Here is a 21,866-nt window from a genome sequence, read left to right on the forward strand (position 1 = left end):
GGCAGGCCACAAACCTCTCTAGACAAGAGGTCAGGTCGACAGATAGATGCCTCCGTCCCCTGTAGCAGGGAGTCCCCCACAACAATCACCCGCTGCTTTAGTTAGTTCTCTTAATGCAAAATGATACTGGGACCAAGACACAGGAAGATTTTATTGCTGTGAATTTTGAGGATCTGGCCTTATCTCGTTACCACCAGGAAACAGCAAGGAAAAAAATGCTTCATCGCAGGTAGAATTTTGCATCAAAAGAGCAAACTGAGGTTGATTCCTTTGATGTAAAAGCCATGTCCTCCCTCAGGAGGATGAAGCTGAAATGTCTTGAATTTTTAAAGGAAATGGGAGAATAGAGCTGTCTCTCCCCTGTCGTCAGTTTTCCCTAGTGAAGATGCTGCCCACGTGTAACAAGCTACCAAAGAGCTGACAAAGGTGTCTTCCCTAGGATTCCATTATCTTCTAGTTAATCAATTGCTGGTGAACTTCAAAGGTTGGTAGGACAGTGTCATCATTCTCCATGCTTTTGATTGGGGCTACAACTGTTTGCTTGAGGGTACAAAGGTCAGGCATTTGAATTCTATCAGAGATATGGGTAAACTTACTAAGCTGGCCTTCCCAGCTGTGTTGTGTACGTCAAGTCTGCTGATTCACAGTAAACCCAAGGCCACAGAGTATAATGGAGACCAATCTTACACAGTTAAAGTGGCTCTTAGGGCCATGGACTGGCTGTATGTGCTTCATTTGTAATTTATAGCAAGTAAAGTTTCTGTCTTCTCCATAGCTCCCCCCATTTTAACAGTTGTTCTGAAGGCTGGGATTTGAAATGTGTCACCAACCAGGGTCTGATTCATTTTCTAGCTAACAATGTGGCCCAAACTCTGTCTGAACAGAACCAAGTAAACCTTGTGTTCATTTATTGCCTCTCCAGCTGCCTGTGGGGGCTTCATCACCAAGCTCAATGGGACCATCACTAGCCCTGGATGGCCCAAGGAATATCCTACTAACAAAAACTGCGTCTGGCAGGTGGTAGCTCCAGCCCAGTACCGGATCTCTCTGCAGTTCGAAGTGTTTGAGCTGGAAGGCAATGATGTACGTAACCAGTCCCTGTGTCTCGGAGGTGTAATTGTTAGATAACCCAGAACTGAATAAGTCTTTGGGGTACAAGGAATTAGAGACTGTGTGTCCCACTGATGGAGCTTCTGGTTGTTTCCCAGCCATTGAGAGCCATTAGCAGTAATTGTTTTCCTTGAAGTCTGGATCTGTTTTCCCTAGCGAGTGAAAGGACTGAAGCTGTTTTATTATAAATGGGCTTCTTTTCTCTATCTTCTCTCTAGTTTTGAATGTAGGTGTTTTCCTATTTGGTGTTTTCCCCCCTGGGCTGCTTTTGTAGGGAGGTCATTGGAAATGAACAATGAGGTAGTTCCATTGGTCCAGGATAAACAAAATAAAATAGAGTTCTCTGCCCTGCCAAGGGTGGATTCTGAACAAAGCATTCAGGTCTTACTTCCCCCACTGTAGATGGGAGCAGTGGCTCTTCTCTAATTCAACAGGCTGCTGAAGTTCAGTCAAGGCTGTCAAGCTTTCAGATAAGGAGGAAGTAATTATTTTAGCTAAATTAAATGGAACCCCTGCTATTCTGACAAACACACCCATGCTGTAAGACTGGGGCGGCAAGGGAAGGGGGTGAGGACACTCAGAACAAAATTTGGGGAAATTAGGAGCATGCTTGAGTATAAGGGTGTTTCCTTTCGTTGTCACTCAAGCCTCTGTCCCCTTCCTCTGAAATGCTCTGTTCTGACTCCATTGAGCTGAGAAACCTCCTCCTTTCTTGACAGGTCTGTAAATATGACTATGTTGAGGTTCGCAGTGGGTTGGCTTCTGACTCCAAACTGCACGGCAAATTCTGTGGGTCGGAGAAACCTGAAGTAATCACATCATACGGCAACAACATGAGGCTTGAGTTCAAATCAGACAACACAGTCTCCAAGAAAGGGTTCAAAGTTCACTTCTTCTCTGGTATGTGGCTGTTTTCTCTCCGTTGCTTGGCTGTCTTCTCTGACTGAAACTCTTGTTTTTGGTGAATTTTCTTCAAGCTCCTGTTAAATTAGGCAATGGATTACATGGTAATTTACGTCTAAAAAGTATGGTTGTTCTGTGCTGTGTCTTTTTTCATCTTTGTTTCTCAGCACAGTGTATGGTCCAGTTTCACAGTGTGGTGTCAGAAAGGTGTATGGATTTCATCAATGCTCCCAGTCCCTTGCAGTAGGAAGCAATGGGAAGCCTGATCCCAGAAGTTCTTTCTGCCTCAGGAGTCATTAGAGACTAGCTTTCTCTCTGAAACTAGAAGAGCTAGAAAATTTCCAGAAGTCTTCTGTACTGCAATCCTTCCTTCTAAGCTTTGCATGCTATTGGAGGTTTCTAATCCCCTGGTCTGAACCATTCATAGCTCTTTGCTTCAGTGATGCACCTTGTGGCAGGCATTTACAGAGATTATGTGAAAGTGGAATTTCAGTTCCATGCTGTATTTTCAGCAGAAGCAGATCAGTATTAATATTTTTGAGTAGAGCAATCTACAGCTACTCAGGCAAAATGACCTCAAATTAAGGCAGATGCAGAGGAGAATCAGAGCAAGAGGACTGGCTTATTAAGTCTAACAAGAGGAAGGATGAGGTAGGGTATGTTTTAGCTAGAAATATGTTTGGGGGTGAAGAGACAGAGGAAGGTAATGCAGTCCAGGGAGAGCACTGGCACAAGAGAAAATGGAGATAAGCTGGTCATAAATGAAACTGGACTGGAAATTGAGAACAGATTCTATGCTCAGAGCAGTGAGATTCAGGAACACCTGCCATGAAGAGCAGTAGGGACAAAATCCCACTTTTTTTTCAGCTGGATCAGTTTGTGAAGGGAACTGTAGATAGTGGGAGGGTGCTAACCACAGTAAGTGACTTTCACTGTGCTTTCTGGATCCTTTCCCTGTACTGTAAGCCTGAATTTTTCTAAGCCAAACTGCTTGTATTTGCTCATGGAAAAGGTGGAATAGAAGTGTCTGATCTTCCCTTTTCTCTGCTACCTACATGTGCCACTGTCCCGTAAGGGTGAAAAAAACAGGCCCTTCTTTGGCCCTGTAGCTTCTGCATAGAGCTGAACACAGAGGAGTGAAAATCCACTGGGACATATTGCAGCTTCAGAGAACAGCTCATACCTTAGAACCTCTTTTCTGTGTGGTTCCTTGTGCTTTCAGACAAAGCTATTTAAAGATGAGGGCTCATCAGAGTATATAGGAACTTGAAAATTTAAAGATGGGCCAGTGGATTTTTTGCCTAGGCAGGTAAATTTGTGTGATATTTCTCCTGAACCCTATTCTAAAATAATGAGGCATTGCTCTTAGGTTTCTGTTAATGATAGGACTATTTAATCATTCAAAGCCTACAATATTTAATAAAACACATTTGTGATGCATTTTATGGAATGAAAGACAATTGAAAAGAATTGTACCTGAGGCTAAAAATGTGACTGGACTAATCCAGCAGCAGACATTTAAGGTTTGCTTTGGTATCTGCCAGTTTGGATATGGGACTCACAGCTGGCAACTGCAGTAGCCTGTTCCTCACTGGCAACTCAGTATTTGTTGGTTTGATCCTGCCCAGACAAGGACGAATGCTCCAAAGATAATGGTGGCTGCCAGCACGAATGTATGAACACTTTTGGGAGCTATGTATGCCATTGCAGAAATGGGTTCATGTTGCATGAAAACGGCCATGATTGCAAAGAAGGTAAGACCCCCACTCCTTACATCCAGGCAAGTTAAGCTGTCTTTATTCTCAAACACTTCTTGATCCAGAGTGCTTCCTGCCCCATGTTGGAAGCATGTTTGTACAGCTGGGTGGTGTACCAGGCTGGAGCACTGATTTAGCTGAAAAACTCTCCAGCAAAAGCAAAAAGAGGGGTTTTTTTTAGCTGGATCTGTTCCCCAGTCTGGCCCTCCACATGGCCATGGGGATGGACAGGGTGGGAGTAAGAAGCTGGGCTAGCAAAAGAAGCCATTAAGCACACCAGAAACATCACCTTGTTGTTGACTTGTTGCTCCTGTTATCATTTAAGCCTTAGATTCAGTCAGAAGAGAGAGACTGAGCTGATCTAACAGTTCGCTGCTTTCAAAAATTTCTTTCTTTTTACACCCCACCCCTGGCTATGTGCTTCCATGGCCTGCCTTTGTATGGTCTCTGCTTGCCTGATTTCTTCATGAGCTGATTCAGCTTGCTGAGCCAGCAAAACAAACAGCTCAGACAGGGCTCAGATAGCACCAGAGTCAACACAGTGGAGACCATGTCACTGGGAGCAGGGGAGAAGAGATGGAGGAACAGGAGAGGAGGAAGAGGAAAGTAAGATGACCTATTTCACCAGCTCTCTGATTAGCTCAACCACCTAGTCTGGCTGCACTCTGGGGTATCAGAAGTATAGACCTTTCTAGGGACAGACCCACCCAGAACTATGCAGTAATCCTAAAAGACTGTATTCAGTGATTGAAACCTTCCCTGTTTCTGCCCTGTTGAGGGTTTCAGTGGGCAGGGAGGAGCATGTAGGACAATACAGCAACACAGTTCCCTTGTGAGACCTGCCTCGATGCCTCCATCTTGTGATCTCTCTCTCTCAAGCTGGTTGCGAGCACAAACTGAGCAGCGCAGAGGGAATGATGAGCAGTCCAAACTGGCCTGACAAGTACCCTAGCCGGAAAGAGTGCACCTGGAATATCTCTGCAACACCTGGCCACCGAGTGAAAGTAGTGAGTAACAAAGAGCGAGAGGGGAGAAGCAGGCTGGATAATGCCATGCTGAAGTGATATCTCCCTGCCATCATGTGAGAGGAAAGGTTAATCCACACAGGCCCTATGTGAGATGCTAGGTGGAGGGGGTCCCAGGAGGCTGCCTCTGGGCTAGGAATGGGCAGAAAGTCTCAGAGGCACATGAGAAGATGAAAAAGCTTAGAGGAGACTCCAGGAGGTGATGCCTGTGGAGCACTGCCTGCTCTGTTAACAGAAGGTATAACAGGCACTTGGGATCATGCCCTCTCCTCCCTATCCCTCCTTGCGAGCCACTCTGTTGGGACCATCTTCACATAAGGTGAGGGCAGTGCCAGTTCTCAGCCCCAGTGGGGAGGATGCATTAGCCCCATTTTATGGTGCAGACTGATACATATGGCAGGACATGCCCAAAGCTATGCAGCTAGTCCATGCCCTTGGGGGAAATAATGCCTGGATCCAAAGGGGTCCTTGGAGGAAGTAATATGGAACAATTGCCCATTCGGTGCATTAGGCAGGATTCCCAGCAGCAAAATAAGAGTGTATAAGGCTTGTAATTGAAGACCATTGTCATGCATGCATCCAAGGCAGTAGAGCTAAGGCTACACAGGACATACTTATGAACTGAGCTCCACCAGTCTGAGATCAGTCTCATCTGAAAGCAAGTGGTTCTGGGTTTTTTTGTGTGTGAGGAGTTGGACAGACATATTGTCTGACCTGTTTCTTTCTGGGCATTTCATCCTCTGCTAAACAGCTACTCAGATTTACAGGTGTCTTTCTTAATTCTCCTTATTCTATTCTTATTGCAGACCTTCAATGAGTTTGAGATTGAACAGCACCAGGAATGTGCCTATGACCACTTAGAAATGTATGATGGGCCCAACAGCAAGTCACCTATCCTTGGCCGTTTCTGTGGCAGCAAGAAACCAGACCCTGTGGTGGCTTCTACAAACAAGATGTTCCTCAGGTTTTACTCTGATGCTTCTGTACAAAGAAAAGGCTTCGAGGCAAAGCACAGCACAGGTAAGCTGTGTTTCCTGACAATACCCCAGTGTGATGAGGTGTCATCAGGTTTCTCATTGTAGTGTTTGCCAGGCAAAACCAGACAGATTTTTCTCCAAAATGAGCGTAGCTTGAGTTTTAACTGGTTGTAAATAGTGCTATCAGCTTTCAGAGCATTGTTTGCACCATACCATTCATGCCAGTTTCCTTCTCAGCTGAGGAGTCTCTTCATATCAGACATTCCTGCTCATCTTCTCATATTTAAATTGGAGATGCTTGATTGAGGAGCAGCTCACTTCTGTTCCCTCAGCAGTCATCAGAATATGAGGTGATATCACATAGCCCAACAAGGGATTGCCTCTCAGGTGTATAGGCCCACACACAGAAAAGGTCCATATTAAATGGGTTATGGTGGAAGCAGAGATGTGCTGTGGGCAGACACAAGCTTAATCTTTTATTTGTGGCAGCCCAGACAGGTCTTGGAAACCTTAGTTTTACCCAAGGTTCAGTTTTCTGAAATCTCTGCAACTGCAAACAAATGAAACAAATTCTAAGAGTGGTAGAGTATGTGTGAGTAGATTGTTGAGGAGGCATCTTCCTGGTTGGCTGCAGGTAAACTCTGCACCAAAGTGCATGTGTTTTATACAAGCACTGTTGTGAGGTGGGGCCTCTGGGGAAACTGTATTATGTACCCTCTTTTTCCTTCAGAGTGTGGTGGCCTCTTAAAGGCTGAAGTACAAACTAAGGAGCTGTATTCCCATGCTCAGTTTGGGGACAACAACTACCCAGGACAGTCCAACTGTGACTGGGTGATTGTAGCTGAAGATGGGTATGGGGTGGAGCTGATATTCCAGACATTTGAGATCGAGGAGGAGGCTGACTGTGGGTATGACTACATGGAGATCTACGATGGTTACGACAGCACCGCACCCCGCCTGGGACGTTTCTGTGGCTCAGGGGTAAGCCATGGTGGTGATGATTTCTTAGGGGTAGCTGGAAGTGGCAAAGAAGGGTATTCTTATATTCTTTTTGGAGAGGGCAACTGACACAAACTGGTGATGAGAATGCTTTTTGTAGCTGATTTTTGCTTACTCCCCTATGGCCAGACATCACAGCCACTTTATTTGATACGCAAAGTTGGTTTGGAAACCTTGCCAATTGACTTTCCCTTGTTGGCTCAGAGCCGTGAGAAGCAGCATGGCACTGCCCTGCTGCTGTGCCCCAGCACTGCAGTTAGAACATTGTGTAACTGTGGGAAACTCAGCTTCCAAAGGCCAGTTTAATCCTTAGTTGCTTTCTTCCTGAAGCAAGGTGACATTGCAGCCGTGCTGTGGAGAGACTTGCAGAGTTGCTTGTTGGCTCCAGGGTGGTGTGTTGTCTCCTAAACCATTATCTATGTCCTGATTAATAGAGGTGATTCTGTTAATGCAGGCAATAATGAGTGGTATTTAAAACCAGAGGTTCTCTGTTTGATTTACCTAAGACTTCAGTATTGAAATGGAGAAGATGCTTATTGAATTTTAAAAGACACAACCAGGCAGAAAGAGTGTTGAAACAGTCCTGGCAAACTGGGGAAATGGTCTGGAAAATAAACAGAGGCAGAGCAGCTCAATGTGAAGAAGTTCAGGGCAGAGGATAGAAATCATCCACCAGTACAAGGATGAAAAGGAGATTGGCTGGGAAAGCATCAGTTCTGCAGAGAAGCACACGCAGGTTGTAGCAGGTCACAACTCAGCAGTGGGGGAGAGAACAGGAGTTTTGCATGTAAGATACAGTAAGTTATTCTGCCACTATTTGACCCTGGGAGGGCCTCAGCTGCAAAACAGGGTCCAGTTTGGATTGTGTCATTTCCTGAAAATAGTAGAATCATTTAAAGCAAGCTCAGAAGACTGGAAAAAGAATAACCAAGGAGTCCAATGAATGTGACTTACAAAGAACAATTGGTAGAACTGGGATTGTAGAGTGGACTGGCATCGATCTTCAAACATAAAATGCCAGCATGTAAAGATCAAGGGAACAAGCTGTTCTCTGTGTCCACTGAGTTGGGACAGGGATTGTTTGGAGAAGTAATGGGCTTAAATTTGCAGCAAGAGAGATCCAGGTTATATGTGAGGAAGAACTTCCTGATGGTGGGGATGGGAAAGCATTGGAATGGATGTCTGGGAGACGAAGGATCTCCATGGCAAGTGACTTTTAAAGCATGTTGGGCAGTCATCTGATAGTAATGTTTTTGGTGAGTCTGATCTTGTTTTGGGGCAGGAGGAGGATTTCTTGGGGAGCCTTCCAGCCCTGTTTTCTAGGAGGCCTGCTGCTGCCAACCTGCCCAGAGCAGTAGGACTGAATTTGTCTGAAGGTAGCACTTCTATTTCTGCTTGATTCTAACCAAGGTACTCAACCTGTATGGAGTAAAAGCATCAACAACTGCTGAGCTCTGGGAGAGCAAAAGAATCCCTGCATGAAGGCAAGGGTTGCATAAGCTTCCCTGCTTCTCTCTGCCAACCTGGTGAATTGATACAGTGGTTGATTGACCTCTTGAGCAGTCACAGAAAGCAGTAGGACTGGAGGGGGATGCACGAGGTCATCTTCTCTGTCCCAGCCCTGGGGGAGGATCAGTTTGACCTGAACCACAGTTGACAGAAATCTGGTGCCTAGCACCATGATTTCCTGACAAGTAAGAGGTCTTCTACTTTGTGATGTGCTCAAGAAGTCAAAGCAGGGCAGGACATACTGAACGCTCAGTATTCGTGTTTCCTGGCCAGTCTGTCTTCACTGTGAGCTTAAACCTTGCCATCATTGTGCAGACAACTATTTAGCAAGCAGACTTCACCACTTTGTGCTGTCTTATTTTCTTTCCTGCAGCCTTTGGAAGAAATCTACTCTGCAGGGGATTCCATCATGATTCGATTCCACACAGATGACACCATCAACAAGAAAGGCTTTCACGCCCGATACATAAGTACCAAATTTCAGGATGCACTGCACATGAGAAAGTAGTTTGACTGCTCCTCACAGACATTCCCCATCTGAAGACTGAGACATTGAACTGTGATCTTTATCTTTTTTTTTTTTTAAAGCTCCTGTACACCTGACCAAAAGCAGTGTGCAGTATTTTCTGTAACTAAAACTAAATCCAGTTCAATGGTTTGCCTCTGAAAAAATTAGTGTGACCTTTCTCTTGCTAACATACCCAGGACCAAAAATTGTCTTCTAATCACACCTGCCAGGGCATAAATCTTGTATTTTGCACAGCTTGCCATGGGCTGAGTGAAGACTGAGTTTGAACTGAAAAAAAGCCTTAGTTTCGTGCATATCCTATTTCTAGGTGACATTTCCTAAGCATCCTGTACACATGAGCTGTCTGAACACATCTTCTGGAGCAGATGATGTGGGCAGCCACCCAGTAGGATTTTCTCGGTGAACCTTTGGGGCCACCCACTGTCCCCTACCAGCCCAAAATACTCCATGCAATAAGTCAGCAACCAGATGGCTGTGACTCCAGATTCCATGACTCCTTCTGTCCCATCTATTTATTGTCTTGGTTATTGTGTGTGTAGACAGSTAGGCAGGGACATGGGGAGGGTCTCTTTAGGGCTGCTGTCTACTTTGGACCAGGATCAACAAGAAGTGCCCAGTGCCTGATCTGCAGTAATTGTCATGGTACGTGTTGAATGGAAGCATTTCAATGCAGTGGCCAAGGGAAAGGCTGTGGATGATGGGGAAGTGCTGTGGTGGGGGTCAGGGCACACTTAGCCACTGGAGCACTCACAGTCTGGTCCCATTACTCTGCCACGACAAGGCAGCTCAGATGACTGTGGCAACAGTCCAGGCCTTATCTTAAATAAAAAATCTTCCCTCATCACTCCACCCTCTTTGCTTTCCCAGCCTACTTTATGCTCCTTCCTTCCYGCCCTTCTGTTGTTCCCTAGTGCTACCTCTCCTAAGTCCTCCCTTCTCTTGCCTGAGCTGCTCTTCCCAGAGTTCCCCACAGCAACCACAGAGCTCTCTGCCGCATCAGCTAGCAGAGCATCTCGCAGAAGGAAATGCCAGGTCAGAGTTAGTCAAAATATCTCAGCACTGTGTTGCTGGCTGTTCCTCAGGTAGAGGGACACAGGCTGTGCTAGAGGTCAGTTCTGGTGAGCTCTGGGAACCTGCTGAGCATGTGCATGCCCAAGGCATGGGACTAGGAACAGGAGAGCTCCACTGGTTTCTGCTTTCTCCCCAGTCTTTGCTGAGCCATGGCCCAGTCTCTTGACATGATTGCAAGTCTGTAACCCAGATGTGCAAGCAAGGTGGTGACTTAAGCACTTTGAGCTTTAAGGCTGAGACATGCTGTATGTTACAGTTATTTATGTATGTGGAAGCTACCAAGCCATGGGCTTGCAAAATTATCAGCTATCTTGGCACTTCTTTGGGGAAAAAGTAGGGGAAACTGCACCTTTTGGGGAACTGTTGTAATTGTGCTGTTGGTTATGGGAAGAAAAAAAAGAAAAAAAAAGGCTTTATTCTGAATGGCATTTCATTAAGGCACTCATGGGCAATTATGAGCTAAAAGCTGAGGTATGTTAGCTTTAATAAAGTATTTATAATCCAAGGATTACTATGTTTACATAACCAATGTACTGTCAGGCCCCAGGGTGACACCTCCTCCTCTAGTGTATGACTGTGGGAAAATGTGGGGCAGCACCAGTGTCAGGTACAAATGACATTTTTAGAGATGAGGGCATTTCTGGACGGTTAATAAATAGACCCCAGCCCTTTCCACAAGTCCTTAAACAGAATATGATCCAATTATTGTGAATACTAGGGGAAGCAAATGCATGAAAATATTTTCTTGCTTAGAACAAGAAAAGAAAAATAATTTATGTACGTGTGTGYGCGCGCGCACACACACACACACACAAAATTACATGTATATAAAATCTGCATGTAGAAGACCAGTAGTCAAAGCCTTAATAAGTGTCATGTGAACAGTACTGTACCACTGACCATGGCTTTATTGCAGGCTGTACAAAACCATATTACTTCTGCTTGGGTTTTTTTTAGTTCTGTTTTGTTTCTCTTTTAAAATTTTATAGCCTTCATTTTATTGGCAAGGCTTTTGATCTTTTGCTGTTTGACAACACAGGTCTGAGGAAGTGAGCTCTGCTAAATGGGGTCTGCTTTTGTCCCTCTCTTACTTGCCCCCATTCAAGCAAAATCCGAGTAACAGAGRGCCAGAAATAGAATCAAGACATTCATGTTCCCTGTGAAACTGAAGGAAAGTTTCACTGGCAAGCAGCGTTCAGATTTCCTGGCTCTCTAATGGGAGTAATTACTCTGGAGAGAAGTTACTTCAGAAGCTTCCTGTGTACTTTAACATCTTTGTTTCATGTTCTGATAATTTCTCATCTTGCTTGGTCTTTGGATTGTATACTCTGGTTCGCTGCAGATGCTTGCAATGTGGTTTGACAGATCTGCTACATTTGTTAGCATTCAAACAGATGTCTCGTGACAGTGTATTCACAACTGTTGTACTCTACATTTCAACCAATGATCTATGTAGAACATTTCTGCTGTACCGGCTAGGCTTAACAGTCAATAATTCGAATGTGTGAAAGTTTCTTAAAAAAAAAAGAAAAAATTGTCAGGCTCTTTAAGGTGTGCCTCCATATTCCAGTCTTTCTGTGGTTTTACATTTCACTGAATAAAATCATTTTTTAAGAGGGGGAAGAGAGGAGGATGTGGGGGCAATCCCAAATGTACCTATGACCAGAACGAGTCTCTGCATTCATTAAAGGCTGTGGATTCAGTTGCACGTTCTGTTGTATGCATGCATTTACTGTTTCTTCAAGGGGAGGAAATTTCTTAATACATTGCTTGTTCTGCCATCCATTGTTTGTGTCTGCTACTAATGCCAGTTGGGATTTACTCTCTGCAGAAAATGACCTTCACATGTGCCTTTGTCTTGGATTTTAGAATCCAGAGCATGTTTAGGAAATAGGGCAGAGGAATGGCATGGTCAGCCAAAAGGTCTACACCATTGTGTCTCGTTCTGCACTGATCCCTTAATTGGCTGAGATGCAGATCTACAGCAATAAACATCATAGATCTGGGAATTAGTCCATAAGTGGACTTCAGAAGAGGGGGGCAATTTACTGCACTACAGAATATGGCCTTCAGCAGTGGGTTGCAAAGACCTCAGGACATGAAACTCCCATGCAAAGCAGGACAGCGATATGAACGTGAGGCAGAATTTTTCTGTTCATACAGCCATTTCCTAGGAAAAGTAGCAATGCAAACCTGAAGCATCTGTGACAGTCTGATACAGAGCTCCATGAAACTTATGTTTTAGCCTTTAAAAGTGAGAGGGTTCTTACTGCAACCTTGTGCTCTGCACTGTCGCTGTGGCAGCAAATGTTTAGTAGCCAGGCAGCATCTAAAATGCTTTTTTTCCTCTTTCTGTTCTCTGCTTGATGCCTATCCCACTTCTTAAGGATCATGTCTGTGTCCTTCCCCCTGCCCACACACACACAGTTTGTGCATCTCCTGCCACCCGTACTGTTCCTGTGCTGTTTGTCATAGCCACTCAAAACTTCACGGTGACAGAATTTTCTTCCAGCTGCTCCCAAAGACAAGCAGCAACAGAGCCGAAGGAAGGAATAAGCACACAGCCCCCATGCCGCTTCCTGCACCAGAGTGTTATTGCCTAATATGACCTTAGAATAAGCACAGAAGCTGGCAGTTGGGTCACTTGGTGGACATAATTTCTGAAATGGAGGGCCAGAAAGCCTCCAATCTTACTTAGAGTTATGTTCCAAGCTGATGCTGAAACTTTAGAAATGTTGCAGCCCAAGTGAAGCCAGCAGGAAATAGGAGGTAAAATAGAAGATGGAATGTGAACAAGAAAGAGTCACAGCTGTTAGAGAAATACGCAGACATTTGCGGTAGCAGCAAGACAAGTTCTTGCTGTGTGCAGGATCTACCTGTTGAATCTATAAAGATCTCTCACAGGCTTACATCTTCCCTGCTGCCCAAATAGCCTCTGCCCTTAATTTCTTTCAATGTTGCCTGCCACCAGTGCTGTGTGACTTGGCTGTTTCTCATTTTCTCTGCCTATTGCTAGAAACGGTATTTAATTTTCCAGAGAGTGCCCCAGGACCTTCCAGTCTTTGCGCATGAAATGCTGGAGGGGATTTTAGTTGTTTGAGAGGAGATTCTTTGACGTTTAAAAGCATGAGTACCTAGTGGCAGGCCCATTGGTCTCTGCATCAAGCATGAAAGAGGCCAGTAGATATCCTCCACTTTGTCTTGGCATTCCCAGTAAACATGCTCTGGTAGTCAAGGCATCAGCCCTAGAAACTGAAAGCAGAATTTACCTAACGTTGAGCTGTGGCGTATATTAAACACATACTCAGAGCCAGGAGCAATTTTATTTGACATGAAGCAGATATGAAAGAGGCAGAGTCCTTTGTACCCTGAAGTCCAGTTTTCCATGCACTCGCCAAACTCTGCCCCTGGCAGGATCCTGTTTGAGGAACTGCTCTATTAGGTGTGCTGGGACCCAGCCAGGTTGTCTGAGTCACCCTGAGAGAAATGTCATTGTCTCTTCCTCTTGTGGGTCTGCAATTTGTGTTTTAACACAAAGAGAAACTCATTCTAAGAGGAGTGCTAACTCTGAAGTCAGCTGGTCAGCTGTGAATACGTGCAAGGATTTCTTGGGAAGCAGAGCAAAATGGTGAGTGGGAGTTGTGTCTCTCTTTAGTCTTGTTTGGATGGAAGTGGAGGGGAGAAGTCAGAGTGCAAGAGAGGGGAGGCCATGGGAGTACTTAGCTGTTAGATTAAATGCTCCCTGTGAATGTTCAACCCTCCCATTCTCTGCCCTGACCAAATCAATCAAACTGGCCCTTTCGTTAGTTCTGCATTTCTCTGCAATGCAACCAATGGCCTCAGACTTCTACTTTGATGTTAGTGCGTATCCCAGCTTTTATGTCCTGAAGGTACTACCTGGTCTTAAAGGGGTTGCAGCAAAGAGGAAAATTGTGCCCTGGATGTTTATAACAGATCTTGAGAAGATTTACTGTCCTGTGAGGCTGGATCTGTTGAAACACATACAGCATCTATTTAGAAATGGATGGGTGAGAATGGCTGGGAGTGAAAATTTCTTTCCCGGCAGCTAGCTGGTTCTAAGGCTAAAGCAACATTCTCTTGTGAAATTTAGTAGTGAATTAATTCCATGACTATTCACTGAAAGTATGTTCTCAAAGGATCTTGGAGCAACTGCAGAACTGATGGAGCACAGTACAGAGTTACTTGTTAACTGCACACAAACTGAAATGATAGATTTGTACTCTCTCTAACCTTTGTTGATCTTTTTCACTGTGCCTGTATTGGTCCCTGTGGGATCTCCATCTGTGTCTCTTCTACAGGAATAATCCCAGCCCTACCCAATGAGTGGGATGTAGTCTGTGCTGGCTCTGTCCAAGAGGCAGCCAGGTGTTACAGCTGGGACTGTGTAAGCACGGAAGAGGAGATGGTCCCTGCCCATGCACAATCACAATTTGAACAAGTTCGAGAAATGCTGGGAGGAAAGGAATATTACCCACATGTTGGAGAGCTGATGCTGAGAGGTGGAGGTGTCTATGGTAGAGCTATAAAGTAAATCCAGAGCATCTGATTCCTGGTTTTGTGTGTTGATTGCATTTGTCCATCTCCCTTCTGCTCCCTTCACCAAGCAGCTCTCCTGTACAGAGCTGCGGGGGCCCAGTGAGGCTGACTTTGGAGAGGAAAGAGGGCTGTCTCCTTGTGGTCTCTCTTTCAGTTTCTGCATCTGTTGGCTGCTATGAGTTATGGGGAAAAGGGAGATGGAAAGGGTGCAACTTTTTTTTGATTTCAGCTGCAGTATAAGACTTTCTCCCTTCCAAGATGTGCTCTTCCCAGACAGTAGTAAGTGTGGTGCTTAATTCTGCTGGGAAACCTACCTGACCCCCATCAGGATCATTGACACTCACAGCTCCAGACATCACTTTGGAGTAGTTTGGGCAATCTATGAGGAAGAGCTGGGGCTCTGCAGACATTTGTCTGAGGATCAAGAAAGACATCACAATATTGAATTGTACTCACTTCCATTTTAGAAATGGAGGCAGGGGGAGCAGGAGTTTCAACCACGAGGATTAGAAGAATCCTCTTCTTTCATTTTTGAAGTAAACAAATAGGAAGTTAATAATAGTTTACATAAGAGACCATTCTTATCTCTCCTGACAATGTACAATGTACAAATTTGCAAGCCATACTGATCCACTTTTGCAAGTGGCTTGAGACAGTGGTTTTAAACTACTGTATGACTATGAGACACCTATTTTTATATGTGTTGCTACATCTTTCTGTATGTGCTTGAGAAGAGGTTAGGGACCTCAGTTTCCAAATATGACTGTAAGATGTACTGAATCCTGCTTTTTGGAAGTCAAGGCAGCTCAGAGAAGAGCATGAATGCCTAGTGCCCTGCAAGTCACCTGTTAGAGATTCAAGTACAGAACCAGGCTTTTCCTTTAAATAAGGGCCTACTTTATATAGTCTGTCCTCTAGTGCACCACCTTAAGAAATTTAATACTTATGGTTTGGAAGGGAGATTACATTAGTTAGGAAAAACGTTTCTACCCAAATCAAGAGCTACCAATTGGGTTATTTGCAAGTAATAGACAAACCTGTTCCTAGCTGGTAACTTATAGTTGTAAATACTTAATTGCACATACAAATCACATAGTTTCCTGAATAACTTGAGCACAGACAGGTGAACACATGTTGTTTATGTTGTTCCTTTTATTTAGACTTTTATTTAACCTGCATGCACCAAAAAGAAGGGAATAAAATAAATTTACAGCTTCAGAGAAGAGGCAAATATGAAAATAAAAATGTAAACATTAACAGGTCAGCTGTTCAGAAAGGCGTGTTTCATTCAGGAAGTTCAAGGAATGCACAGTAGAAAACTCAAGTGAGAAATGTCTCTACTGTATTTCATTCCCAGCAGGTAGCCTGGGTTCAGCAATACCTGTGCCCCTTGGGAGTTTGAAAGAGATCCTTTTTACTCAGTGACCAATCGCTAAATGTATCTGCATGCTCAGAGGCTTTTCCCAACATCTGTTGTCTTTTAAGCTAAAGGTTACACTCCCAGTACAGTGTCCACAGCTTGCATATAAAGGCAGCACTTCTGAACAAGCCTCCAGTTGGTGTCTGTGATGGGACGATAAATTCTGTACCTTCCAAAAATCTCTTCTCCTCTTTGATTTTGTTCTGGATTCTGATCTTTGACACCCAGTGATATTCCCCCCTCTAAGACTGCAGGACTTAGACTGAGCTAAGCCTGAAGAGCTAAATCTCTCACAGCTTGCTAGCTTTATGAGCCCTCCTTCTCCATAACCTGCAATATCCAGACTTCTGTCAACTTGCTTTCTCTGCACTGACCTCCTTGTGCTACAGTAACCAGGCCTTATTCAGTGCATGGCAGCAGAACCTACTGTAGTCAGAAGAAGTCTGGGGAGGGAGTCTGCTGTCTCTCTCTCTACTGATTCTTTGTGGGTGCAAAGTGACGCTCTCTTTCAGCCTTTTCCTGTCACCTGCCACCTAACCAGAGTTTCAGTTCAAATGGAGACTTCAGCAGCTTTGCTCTTTCACTCCCATTTATTTAATTCCTGCATGTTCCTGGCACTGGCTCAGGTTCAGGATTCACACTGAACCCAACTGTCTTAAAAGAGCTGTTTCATACAGAGATATGTACTACTTGACCCTGCATTATAGGACAGGGGAGGGGACTGCATCTCTTCTCCTGATTAGCTACCTCTGAAGCTAAGCCTCTCTGTAGTGCTATTCCCAATGCAGTCACTAGCACCAGTCTCTACAGGCAGCCCAAGCTGTTCACAGGGCTCGCCATTTGATGAACCCAATATTGCTTCCAGCAGTAAGACCTACACCAGCATAGAAGTTAAGAGTCGGGTCTGAGTAATTGCAGCCAGAGCTCCTGGGTAGCATATGCTGCATTTCTGCACAGCCCCTGGTTAGAGTGTGTGTGTGCCATAACTGGGAAATAATACTGAAAGAAAGCAAACTCTGAGGGGGCAGAAAGTTTTTAACTCCCTCCAAACTCTTTCCTCATTCCTCCCAGGATGGCAAAGCCCATGTATCCAGCTGCTCCACAAACAGAGAGCACAGCATCCAGAGCAGACAGTGTGTCTAGCAGAAGCTCTTTTGGATACTTCCCCTCCTGTGTCTGTAAACAATTCAGTCAGGAAAGAGTTAATGTGTCTAGATCATTTTCAGCTGCCCTTGAACCAACAGGAGCAGGCATGTGTGATAGTTTGGGGCTCAAAGGTTGCAGGTGCAAATCTTTGCTATCTTACAAGCCACCTCTGTCCTTTAGCTCCCAAGCCATAGTGGGAATAAACAGCCTGCCCCTTCTCACCTGGGAGATGTCAGGGTAAATTCATTAAATGATAAGGCCCTGACTGCTCTGAATGGTGTAAGCAATTCAGGCAAATGAGTCCATACTGCCTTATATCATTTTCTTAAATAATAGGATGGTATATTCTGTGTTTTCCCTGGAGTAACTAGCATGCCTTCTGTGTTGAGATCAAACTGGTATATTCTTCTGCCACCATCTCCAGACACTTCAGAGACATCCCTCCCCACTTGCATCCTTGGCCAGTAGCACATTGCAATTGCTAATACTCAGTTCTGTTTTTCTTTATTTTTTTTCTTTGCAGGTGACAACACCCTCTTTGTCACTTCTTTACAACAAAGCTGTAAATTTGGTAAGTGCACTGCATAGGGCTAAGATCAACTGATTGCTCACTATCATATTATCTGTGGAAGCTGAGTGCATGATTCTGGAATAGAAAAAGCTGGTTTCATGGATGGTTGGCTGATAGAGATCCTGTGTGACAGACTGTCCTAATGCCACCGATATTATATGGTATCATTAAGGACAAGTGAGATGCTTACAGTACCCAAATTTTTTTTCTTTTCTTTTTTTTTGTGCCTGTTTTCCCATTTATATAGAAACGCAGTATGAGGTGTGTTTGCTAAGCCCATAATACACTTGAACTTTCTTCCTGCTCCTAAAGGGAACCTGAATGTCATTTCTGTTCTGTGATGAGAAAGGAGATGAAGACTGGAGCAGGCCATTAGCCATCACAACAGTTATAAGAGGGTTCTTTAAATGTCCTGACACCCAATAAGAGTGCACACCAATGCTAATTCTTAGCCAAAAGACATGTGTTTCTTCTCCTTTCCCATAAAAAAGATTCTGGGCATGCAAAGATGTGGCCTTTATAAGCTTGTCTTCCCACTTGCTGTACTTCAAAACATGGTCTCTGTTCTAACATGCAGTCTCTTTGTTGTTTTGCATTTTACTGCTGGATTATCCAGTCAGGGATCAAATGCATTTTACTGCTGAATTATAGGTATTGAGGACAATCAGTCCAGCTACAACATACCTCAGGGAAGGGCAATTTTTATGGCTACTTAGTTACTGAAAGATGAATATAGATTTGGGTATTGTTCTGTGGTTTTTTTCTTGTATAAACAGAGCATCTAGTAGTTGTAGGGACCAGAGGCGAAATGGCCAACCTGTCACCTTTGAGAAGCTATGTACAGCTCTTGCGCTGTGGCCTGTTCCCAAAGCCCCTCCCACAGCCCTCTGGGATGGACACTGGAGCCTGTGGCCCTCTGCCAGAGGGGATGTCAGCGCGAGAGCTGCAGGCTTGAGGTAGTCGGTCAGCCTGGGAGAGAGGATAACAAGTGCTGCCATCACTGCTTACGTGATTGACTTTCTCAGCTCCCTTGTCATTTGGGGCTGGATGTGACAGCTTGTAATGGCTAGAAAAAGCCAGATGGTTCTGGTTTGGGATGTGCCAGGTTTGCCAATGCCCTGCACTCTGTGCATGAGCTAAGGCACTCTCTGCTGATTGATCTTCCAGGCAAGGCAGTGCAGGCAGCTGTCTCCAGCATCAGGGCAAGGACAGGGAGCAGGTGCAAGCTGTTGTAAGAGCACATCTTTCCTTGGGGCATCCCACTCTCTTTGTGCTGCTTTTCCTTCTGAATCCAGCTTTCTCTGGCATACATTTGTACTTTTCTCTTCTGTATGTTTTCTCCCAGCCTCAAGCCCCTTTTTGAGGAAGAATGTATATTCTTTCCACTCGATCAGAGCTCCTGTTGGAAGGATCAGAGTTTAGGTTCTTGCTTATAACGAACAAGTACAGCTACCTTAGAGTGCAGCTGGGTGCTCTGTTTGTTACCTACGGCATGCTGTTGTAGATGCATTGCAACTGCTCACCTAGCCTCTGTCCTTCCTTGCTTTATAGAAAATATGTTTTGTAAATGATCCGTAACTGTCTTATTTCTAGACTTCCGCAAATACATCTGGAGCCACAACCATTCAGGCAGATTGTTCTTATGGGGTGAGAGCTTGTTTTGTTACTTAATCTGATTGATTACAGTCTCACTTATAGAACATTTTCCCTCTGAAATCAAATCTCTGCTTCCCCCATCCATCCCAGTGTGCAGTACTGCTGGGCTGGATGCCGTTGCTGTGATCCAAGGCTGTGCTTTTGTCCCTCACAGGATATATGCGCACTAGCTATTCTTGCTGTATGCTAGTCCCTCACTCAGCTACTAAGTATAGAATTAAAGGATCCCACTGCATGTGTTTGACCTGGATCTCTTTCTTTATGAGTTAGTATGAGCCCTGGGTGGTTGGAGTTGCCGCAGGGATACCAACCTTACTGGTCTTCATCCTTGTAGTCATCTTGGTACTGGTCTGTGTTCACCAGGGGACAAACTGCAGCTGGAAGCAGGTGACTACCTCTCATTTTCTGGGCACCTTTTCATTTCCATGCATAGACCTTCACATCAGAAGCCTGATCCATAACTCTCTGGAGCTCTCGGGAAGTTCAGATCCACATCTGGAGGCACTTGAACTCTCTCTGCTCAGTCTCTGAAAGGCTGGACCTCAGCTTAGGATTTACAGGACCATAAAGATAAAAGAGAAATTCATGTGAAAATAAGGAGGAACAGGCCCAAGTGGGCTATTAACTAGCAGAAAATCAAAAAATTATATCACCACTGTTCTTTAGTGGATTTATTTATCATTTATTTATTTATTTATCCTCACTTCCTTCCTCTGGGTGAAAAAGCACTCACATCACTGAAGAGGGAGTCAACCTGCCCATGGAGGAAGAAAATGTGAAGTGTCATGGCAGCAAAATGTGAATGGTTCTATGTAAAACAGTCCTCTCCCTCCCTGCCACTTCACAGATGTTTTTAACCACCTCTAGTACTTTCATGGGTCTTTATATTTTCTTACCTCTGTAATCATACTGGGAAAGGTAATTTCCCTTTGGCTGTTGCATGTTAACATCAGGATTTTTTCTGAATGTAAATGTGCAAGTAAAGGTTTTCTGCTGTGTTAAAGGAGCAGATGATTTTGGTTGTTCTAGTGAASGTGACTTTCAGGCATTGAGGTTTCCCTTCTGCAAGATCATTCCCTTGGGCAGGCATCAAGTGACCTCTGGGACTGTGCCAAATGAAAGAACATTTTGGGATCTGGCTTAGAATATGTTGGATATCACATCTTGCATGGTTATTTATACCTTGGGTGTGTCCTCAGCTCTGAAACTGTTTAATAACAGAACATTTTCTCAGTGCTCTGTGCTTCTCATGCAGCTGTTGGTAAATTGTAACATGTGTTGTGTGTCACTGTTTTGTTTACTGCTTCAGAAGAGCCAAAGTCCCAATGTGCAAGAACAACATGAATATGAATCATCCCCTCCCAGACCTTCAGAAGTAAGTCATCTATTAACTGATCTTTAATGTAACACACATGCTGCTGAGTAAGTTACTAAACACAGGCCTGGATTTAAGGGTAATGCTGGGCTAGTAATAGAGAGTCCACACTTGCTTGTGGCTCCTACATTACTACTGTCTCTAGTTGTATGTCTGCCTTTTGACCGCAGTCCCGGATGACTGGGAGAGGCCAACAATGGATTACCATTGTTTCAGAGTACACAGACATTAGACCTGCATCCTGCAGGGGCAGAAATGGAGGGAGAAGGAGGGATGAACCTGCTGTGTGAGCAAATATGTTATTTTCTTCAAAATACTGCAAAATGTTTGCAAAGAGAGGAGGGAATTCTTGCAGCCAGAGTACTTTGTGACAATCAGCCTAGTTCATCATCCAAATGATGTTTTGCTTCTAGGACTTTTATATAACCATGATGGAGGGGACAACAAATATCTATGTAAATGAAGATCAAGAAAAATATATCAAAACAGACATCCAAACACAAGCGAAACTCACAAGGATGAATAAGCCCAGAGGAGAACCACCTGTAGTGGAATCCTTTTATGAAAATCGTCTACCTTATAACTGAAAGAAAAGCACCAAGGAGTGGCCGGGAACAAAAACAGCAGGCAGAAATATTTCCTTGGTCACCAAGGGTCACATGGCTGCATTTTATGGACAAAAGAGTTTTCTTTTTGTGCATACATGTGTTTCTACAAAAGACAGGACAAAGAGACATTGGATGAAGAAGGAACCTGTTTGAACTGATGCCTTTGAGATACAAAAGCAAAATGAGACTCCCCAGGAGTACCGAAACTCAGAGAGATGGTTTTGCTGTCCTAGTAAATTTAGGTTAATTCAATCTAATAAAGGACAGGTAAATCTTTGCAGTGAAACTAGTGGTAGAAAAAAGCAGTCACAGATACTGTTTCTGCCTGCTTCTTGTTTTCATTTGACAGATGGAGACTAGACCACAGCTGAGATGAACTGATATGCTCAAGAAAAATGCAGGAGGAATAAAACTCCACCTTCTGACCTTAACCATAGTGATGTCCGTTCTCCTTAGTCCTCAGCTCTTGTTCTTTATCCACAAAGGTCTCTCACTTATGCTGTTCTTTCCTCTGTGCCCTATAAAAGCTATCTCAGCTGTGAGGTGGGGTAGGAGTACCCTCTTTTGATTTTGGCAGAGACACTATCCAGAGAAATGACCTCTGCAGCCTCAGGAAGGCATTCCTTTGGGGCACCAGGTGTGAACCTGAAGTG

At 44.3% G+C, this 21,866-nt stretch overlaps 1 protein-coding gene across 1 annotated transcript; it reads left to right on the plus strand.

Moving 5' to 3' along the window:
• Positions 1–406: 406 nt before the first annotated feature.
• On the plus strand, positions 407–21,644 carry LOC112961000 (tolloid-like protein 2; the record flags this gene model as incomplete). Its single annotated transcript, XM_026055761.1, has 13 exons — positions 407–484; positions 923–1,083; positions 1,830–2,010; positions 3,642–3,767; positions 4,650–4,777; positions 5,602–5,815; positions 6,503–6,753; positions 8,654–9,451; positions 17,527–17,574; positions 19,168–19,221; positions 19,501–19,617; positions 20,540–20,605; positions 21,019–21,644. Coding segments are annotated over 8 exons (1,274 nt in total), but the record flags the coding sequence as incomplete, so codon positions are not given.
• Positions 21,645–21,866: the final 222 nt, after the last annotated feature.

This window comes from Apteryx rowi, unplaced genomic scaffold (genome assembly GCF_003343035.1).
Source record: "Apteryx rowi isolate R43461 unplaced genomic scaffold, aptRow1 scaffold_126, whole genome shotgun sequence".
NCBI classification, from domain to species: Eukaryota; Metazoa; Chordata; class Aves; order Apterygiformes; family Apterygidae; genus Apteryx; species Apteryx rowi.